This window comes from Otolemur garnettii, unplaced genomic scaffold (genome assembly GCF_000181295.1).
Source record: "Otolemur garnettii isolate 467f Iridium unplaced genomic scaffold, OtoGar3 scaffold00081, whole genome shotgun sequence".
Lineage (NCBI taxonomy): Eukaryota > Metazoa > Chordata > Mammalia > Primates > Galagidae > Otolemur > Otolemur garnettii.
In genome coordinates this window covers 127,049-134,785 of record NW_003852476.1, presented here as the reverse complement: position 1 = coordinate 134,785, position 7,737 = coordinate 127,049, and the positions used below count along the sequence as shown (strand labels likewise).

The 7,737-nt window shown below is 43.6% G+C and overlaps 1 protein-coding gene across 1 annotated transcript in view; it reads left to right on the top strand.

Annotated features, from left to right (window-relative positions):
- Positions 1-1,304: 1,304 nt before the first annotated feature.
- TBPL2 (TATA-box binding protein like 2) overlaps positions 1,305-7,737 on the top strand; it is an 18,962-nt gene continuing 12,529 nt past the window's right edge. Inside the window, exons 1-4 of the mRNA XM_003794442.1 lie at positions 1,305-1,418; positions 4,389-4,849; positions 5,346-5,433; positions 7,289-7,380. Coding sequence (XP_003794490.1) covers positions 1,305-1,418; positions 4,389-4,849; positions 5,346-5,433; positions 7,289-7,380 — 755 coding nt within the window. The remainder of the gene's footprint in view (positions 1,419-4,388; positions 4,850-5,345; positions 5,434-7,288; positions 7,381-7,737) is intronic.

Sequence of the window (7,737 nt, the reverse complement as noted above, 5' to 3'; positions counted from 1 at the left end):
TTTGGGACTGGGTAAGTTTTTGTGGTTGCTGTCCTGTGCATTGTAGGATGTTCAGGAGCACCCCTGACCTCTAGCTGTTATTAACACATGCCTAGTAATACACCTTCACACACACCCAGTGAGATTCCCAAATGTTTGCAGACACTGGAAAACAAAGTCTGGGAAACAAAGTTGTCCAGTTAGAGCTATAGCTTTCAGATACAGCTGTACCAACACAGGAGTATAACATCTGCGTGTTTACTTGACAATTGGTGGGACAAAGAGTTACTTTCCAACTCATTCCGGGGGTTAGTACTGGGGCCAGAGGCTGGCTGGGGCCTTGACAGGAGGGCACAGCCACTTATCAGGTCATGGATGAGTTAGTCCATTAACTGCTCCTTGCCCCCAGTTCCCTCGCAGGAGCTGTTGGCCATGTCCTGCCACTGGACCTGAGTGGCCAGCACTCTCCAAGAGACCTTGTGCCAGCTCAGTATGCTGAGGCCTGCTCGCCCACCTGGAGCCATCGTGGGCCTTGAACCTCACCTGATCTGCACCAGCCCCTCCTGCCTGCCAGACAGAACCCTCCAGGACTCGGGCCTCCAATGTCCAGCTCCTGGGGTTCCAACTCCTCTAAGGTTTCTCTTCTGATCCAACAGCGCTTTCTCTGGTGTCACCTGCTGCCTATGATCCATTCTGAGGACAATTTTCTTCATCCATTTAGTTTTATGGACACGAGCAGTCAAACTCTTTGGTCTCAGAGAACACAGCATGGTAGGAAGGACGTTTTATGTGTTTGTCTCCGTGCACATTTCCAAGCATCTTACACTTACAGAAGCATTCTGCACAATTAAGATCTTATGAAAGGGGAGATGTTGAACATTAATGATTTCGAGAACAGAAAAATCTCTGAATATTCAGCTTTGCTACTCTTTTTAGGCGCCTCCATCTTGACTGCGCAGCAACGCACTCCTCGGCTTGCGGCTTGAGACCAAATTCTCTGTGATCAGAGAAAAACCATCCGAGATTTGCAGGCTTAAAGGAATGGTCACATGAACCTACAGCACCTGACTAGGTGGGCTGGAGAAGAAAGAAAAATCCCCTTAATGCAAAAGCATAAAACTTTCTCATTGTCCAGAGCGCTCACTTTTCACACTACTTGCACCAAGACCTTATCCAGGGAGCAAAGGCCATATCTGCCAGACATGGGCCAGCAGGCCCCATGCGGGCAGGCTATGGTTGCCCAGCCAGCACCATCCCTTACCCCGCCCTCGGCTCACCCCGCCTGCGCCAGCCACAGCCACGTGGACCCACCATGCAGCTCATAAATGCCGCCAGGGCCCTGGGCCGCCCCCACCAGCACCCTCACCCAAAGACCGTGGCCCATGGACGAGGAGACATACATGGACCTGGACCTCTACCTGGACCCATGGGCTGCCCAGGTGAGCCTCTCTGCTCCCGCCACTATCCCAGAGTCAAGGCCTGCGTCCCTGCCCTACTGCTGAGGGCTACGGGCTTTGTCATCGGTACCTCTTCTTAAACTCGTTGCAACTTGGACATCTATGTCTTTCTGTCGAATGTCAGACGCTTCTGGCAGTGAGATAATTTGCCCACAGTTGCAGACCAGAACTCTGCATCTGGTCTGGCGTGAACTGAGAAGCCTGTGCTGTGTCACTAGGTCAGAGGTACTGGCCGGATTTTGAAGGGACTTGCACCAGACCTCACCGGTGTGTTTGCTGTGGCCACTCCCAGTCCCAGCTGGCCTCTACCATGCTGGCAGGCAGACAGTGCCCCACTGTTGTCTGTAGCAGTAATGCCAACAGTAGGCCTGGAGAAAGAAAGTCTCTCTGGTGCTGTTGGCAGTCACTAGGTTTGCCAAAATGTGAACTGCCAACACCTGTGGCTTTCAGTTAATAAGTTTTTTTTTGGTTTGTTTGTTTTTACTTTAAGGTCAGGTGTGATGGCTCATACCTGTGATCCTAGCACTCTGGTAGGGCAAGGCAGGAGGATCCATTGAGGTCAGGAGTTGAGATCTGTCGCTACTAAAAATAGAAAATTAGCTGTGCTTTTCAGCAGACACCTATAATCCCAACTACTTGGGAGGCTGAGGCAGAAGGATCACTTGAACCCAGGAGTTTGAGGTTGCCGTGACCTAGGCTGAGGCCATTACCCTCTACCCAGGGCAACAGAGTGAGACTCTGTCTTTTAAAAAACAATAGAGAAAAAAAAAAAACCACCAGTCAAATATTATGCCAAAGAATCTTCAAAAAACAGGAGAGCAATTTTTTTTTTTTTTTTTGTGGAGGATTCTTTAAAAATTCAATGATCACTGCTGAAGTAGAAAGAGTGGTGTTCAGCAACATTTAATTAACATACCAGAGGAGAGGCTTACTCCAGGAAAGGTTCTGGGGAGGGTGAGTTCTGCAGAAAGTGTTTACCACAAAATGTTTTCAGATGTGAAGCCAAGGATATAGTGAACAGCACATGTGCACCCTCTGGGTGTGTCCTACAGTACATTCAGCAGGGGGGCTGTCGGGTTTCATTGTGGTTAAAACATCTACCTTCAAAATCTCTTCTCCCGTGCTTCAAATTCCTTGTGGAAGTTTGGCCAACAGCTGTGTCCCCTGCCATAATGCCATGATAGGAGAAGAAAAGGGACACAGATTTTTACAGACCTTAGTGCTTGGCAGTGTGAATTGGCTGATGATGAAATCCTTTCTATCTGGGACAGAAGAAACCAAAGTAGTCAGAGGCATCAGGACCCAGTGTTCTCACCTCCCTTTTTTAGGGCCACAGTGTGGGGGCAGAGAGATTTGGGGGCTCATTAAGTCCTTAAAATGAGGCAGAGTCCAGAAATCTTTCTTCAAGAGAACAGCTTCATTTTTCTAAGTGTTTTCTATAAACAGTCACCTCTGCCATCTGCTGGGCTGATAATAACAGAATAATTCATTGGGCTGTAGCCAGACAGTGTATGTCAGCTGGGATGGCTTTGTCAGGAGGGGCTGCAGCTCCACGGATTTGTGACTGCTCCTGTGAGAGTAAGATCTATTGAGAGCTGCTGCAAGCACTGCTCAACCTGTGGAATCTAGGCCTGCAATTTGGGCGACACAGGTGTAATGTGTGTGTACTAAGGTGTTCAGCACCCCACCTCCCTGATAAAGCCCATGAATTTTACAGCAGCTGCTTCCCTCAGGTGCACACCTCATCCCCTCATTGACTGAGTAATGGAAGTTGAGCAGCCTTTTCTGGACTGGAAATACAATTGATTTTATTCTTTTATTATTTATTTATTTATTTTTTTTTTTTTGAGACAGAGTCTCACTACATTGCCCTTGGTAGAGTGCTGTATTCTTGGGCTTAAGCGATTCTCTTACCTCAGCCTCCCAAGTAGCTGAGACTACAGGCGCCCAGCACAATGCCTGGCTATTTTTGTTGGTGTTGTTGCAGTTGTCATTGTTGTTTAACTGGCCCAGGTCAGGTTTGAACCTGCCACCTTCAGTGCATGTGGCCAGCACCATAACCACTGTGCTACAGATGCTGAGCTGCAATTGATTTTAAATTACTCTTACCAGTTAAATTTCAGTGACTTTTTTTCCTATTGTCAATTTACATAACTAGAATGTTTTATCACTCCTTTGACTGAAAGGAATAACACTTTACTAAATTGATAAGCATTCAAGATTTTAAACTTTCATGACATTCTCTTTAAAATGTAAATTTAGCCACCGGCAGGTTAGGCTCTGGCCTGTAATCCTAGCACTCCAGGAAACCCAGGCTCAGGAATTGTGAGACCAGCCTAAGCTAGAGTGAAACCCCCATCTCTACTAAAAATAGAAAAATTAGCCAAGTGTGAGCTACCTGTAGTCCCAGCTACTTGGGAGGCTGAGGCAGGAGGGTGATGTGAACCCAGAAGTTTGAGGTAGCGGTGAACTAGGCTGATACCACGGCACTCTACCCAGGGTGACGGAGTAATACTCTGCCTCAAACAAAAAATAAAAGTAAATATTTATTACTTTAAATTCGTAAAGTAAATTTAAAAATTAAGTCAACTAAATGTTATAAAAAACTTATCCAGTACAGTAAATCTGTCTTCTTTAAAGACATAACACTTAGAACATAGCTGATTAGTTGCCACTATTAAAAATATAGATTAGAAGAGTGGCAACTTACTAGGGATCTAAAAGTTGGAAAGACATTTTATGAAAAATACTCCTTTTGCATTTTAAGATATACCTTCCTATTTCTATTAAGTGTGCCATAACTGTAATGGAATCTTAATGAGGCAGGGCGTGAATATGGGCACTCTCAAACTGCTTGGTAAGCAGAGTGCCTTGCCTGCCTGTCCTAAGTGGTGTCCCTTTGTTGTAACGTGCTGTTCTGTTTGTGTGTTGTCTGTTCTGGGAACTGCCTAGGATCACCCTGCCCTACCCTGGTCTTCCGTCTTCAGCCCAGTTGGACCTTATGGTGCTTACATACCTAATCCATCCAATCCAGGGACTGCATTTAATTCATATCCTGTAGAAGCCAAAGAAAAATCTGGCAGCTTGTCACCTGTGGATCTTAGCTTCCTAACAGATGAACTTACCCAAGAAAATAAAGACCAGAATGTCATTAGAAGCAAGCATGAACCTGAAGAAAATCCCAAAACTCAAAGTCAGCAAAGTCAATTGTCACCCAGTGGACAGGGTGTTGGGCCCAGCTTAAACTGCAGTGGTTCATCAAATTCCCAATCACATCTACACCCTGATGATGCTAATGCAGTCCAGTGCTCTCCTGAGAAACCAATCTCCAACTCCTTGCCTCTGGCATCCATAACTCCCATGACACCAATGACCCCTGTTTCGGAATGTTGTGGAATTGTGCCTGAACTACAGTGAGTTTTTATTTTTTTTAATTGAGCAATGCTTCTGGGTACACATTTTCCTGAATGAAACAACTACTTTCTGGATAATAGTGTAGAGACGAGAATTTCAGATTTTGTTCTTTGTTTTCTTAGTTCTTTATGGACTGTGGCTTTAGACAGCTTGGTTATCTGTAAAATGAAGCACTAATTCTTAATCCCCTAAGGGAGGTTAAGAATTAACAGATACATTCTTGAAGAATTGTATTATTTATACTAAAACACTGAAGTTGGCAAAAATTATGTTTTGGGTTGGATGAATACAAAAGATATCAAGATGGAAATTGAATTTGATTTGCAAATTGGGATTTTACATTTTACTAGGGACCATGTTACAATGTATTTCACATTTGGAATAATTTTCTACCTAGGAAATTGCTAAGGTATACCTATAAAATCAGAAAGTTAATAACATGCATTGCATGTTTATTCTTTATGTCTGATATAATTTTCTAAATTATTTTTTCAGAAATATAGTTTGTACTATAAACCTGGCCTGTAAATTGGATCTAAGGGAAATAGCTCTGCGTGCAAAAAATACAGAATATAACCCACAGGTAAGATTTCTCAGTACTCCACTCAACAATTAACTTCTTTTTATATTTACTTTCCTTCATATGATCATTTTTATATATTTTTATATATTCCTTTTTGTTTTTTCCAAAAGATTGTTAGTAAACTATCTCACTGCTCTGAAGGTGGCACCTGTGGTTCAGTGAGTGGGGAACCAGCCCCATATACCAAGGGTGGCAGGTTCAAACCTGCCCTGGCCAAATTGCAACAAAAAAAATAGCCGTGTGTTGTGGTGGGTGCCTATAGTTCCAGCTACTAGGGAGGCTGAGGCAAGAGAATCAGCTAAGCCCAGGAGTTGGAGGTTGCTGTGAGCTGTGGTGCTACAGCACTCTACCAAGGGTGATAATGTGAGACTCTGTCTCTACAAAAATAAAATAAAATAAAATGTCTAGCTGGGGGCGGCACCTGTGGTTCAGTGGGTAGGACACTGGCCCCATATACTAAGGGTGGTGGGTTTAAACCCGGCCCCAGCCAAACTACAACAAAAAAATAGCTGGGCGTTGTGGCAGGTGCCTGTAGTCCCAGCTATTCTGGAGGCTGAGGAAGAGAATCACCTAAGCCCAGGAGTTGGAGGTTGCTGTGAGCTGTGATGCCATGGTACTCCACCAGGAGAATGATGTGAGACTCTGTCTCTGGAGAAAAAAAAAAATGTCTAGCTGGATGTAGCGGGCACCTGCAATCCCAGCTACTCAGGAGGCTGAGACAGGAGGATAACTTAAGCCCTGGAGTTTGAGGTTGCTGTGACCTATGACACCACAGCACTGTATCCAGGGTGACAGAGTGAGATTCTATGTCTCAAAAAAAGAAAGACAAAGCTAATTCCTCCTCTACACTGAATAAAGTGGTAACTGAGTTATTTCTAAAAGTTAAGTCTTTCCCTTGTCATTCAAGAGGATTTCAGTATGACTATTTCCAGCCTGAATATTGGTACACTAGCTTTCTTGAAATACCATCATATTTCTGGAAATATTTCCTAAATGTTTTCCCATCTAGCTGACACTTATATATTTGTCCATTTATAATTTCTCTGAAGAAACCTAATTGTAAACAATTTAAAAGTAGCTTAAGCTTTTACTTACTACTGGAAGATTCAGTAATTTTTTTCTCCCCTTGAAGTTAAAAAACGCTATATTGAGATGAGGGTGGTCCTAGCACTCTGGGAGGCTGAAGAGAGTGGATCGTTTGAACACAGGAGTTTGAGACCAGCTTGAATAAGACTGAGACCTCTGTCTCTACTAAAAATAGAAAATAGGGCGGTGCCTATGGCTCAAAGTAGTACGGCACTGGCCCCATATACCAGAGGCAGCGGGTTCAAACCCGGCCCTGGCCAAAACTATAAATAAATAAATAGAAAATATTAGCCAGATGTTGTGGTGGGCATCTGTAGTCACAGCTACGCAGGAGGCTGAGGCAAGAGGATTGCTTCAGCACAAGAGTTTGAGTTGCTGTGAGCTATGATGATGCCACAGCATTCTGGGCAGAATGACAGAGTGAGATTCTATCTTTTAAAAAACCCAGCAAAACCTATTCTTTGTGTCCTGCCAAGGGTAGGCATCCCATTGGTGATGGCCTCTTTACTTAGAATTGGATTTGTTGATCCAATCAACATCAACAACTGAAATATTATAGGTATGCAAATATTAGCATATTTTTACCTGTTTTTAATAAGTATATTTCAGAATCATAATTATTTTTGTTAGCTAAATGTGGGGAGAATAGACCCAGACATTATTTGTTTTCCCCTCCGATCTCAGTTCCTTCAAGATTTTCTTCATATCCTTCTCAGCTTTTCAAACTCCTAGCAGAAGCTAATTCTTTTTTTTTGGCTTCTGTGTTTAGAGGTTTTCTGCTGTTATAATGAGGATCCGTGAGCCCAGGACCACAGCCCTCATATTCAGTTCTGGGAAGATAGTCTGCACTGGAGCCAAGAGGTATGGGGGAGCATCTTTCATCCTTACCTGACAACTTAGTATGTGAAACAAGGAGACATAGCACTCATATCTAAAGCATGTAGCAGTAGCAAGGTATTTTTTTCTTTGCTGGAGTTAATTTCATGAAACACCAATTTGGGGTTAAAAAACACTGTCTTGTGATACTGACTTATAGCTCACATTTCACAGCCTCCCCCCTGCTGCCGGCAGTTTGAGAGCACCTAACCAGGATGTTGCGACTTCTTTTTAAGGTGCTTAAAAGAAGAAACCACTACAGTAATGATAAAGCACATTATAAGCCTAGGGAAGTAGTTACTATGGATTTTCTTTTTTTTTTTTTTTTTTTTTTTGAGACGG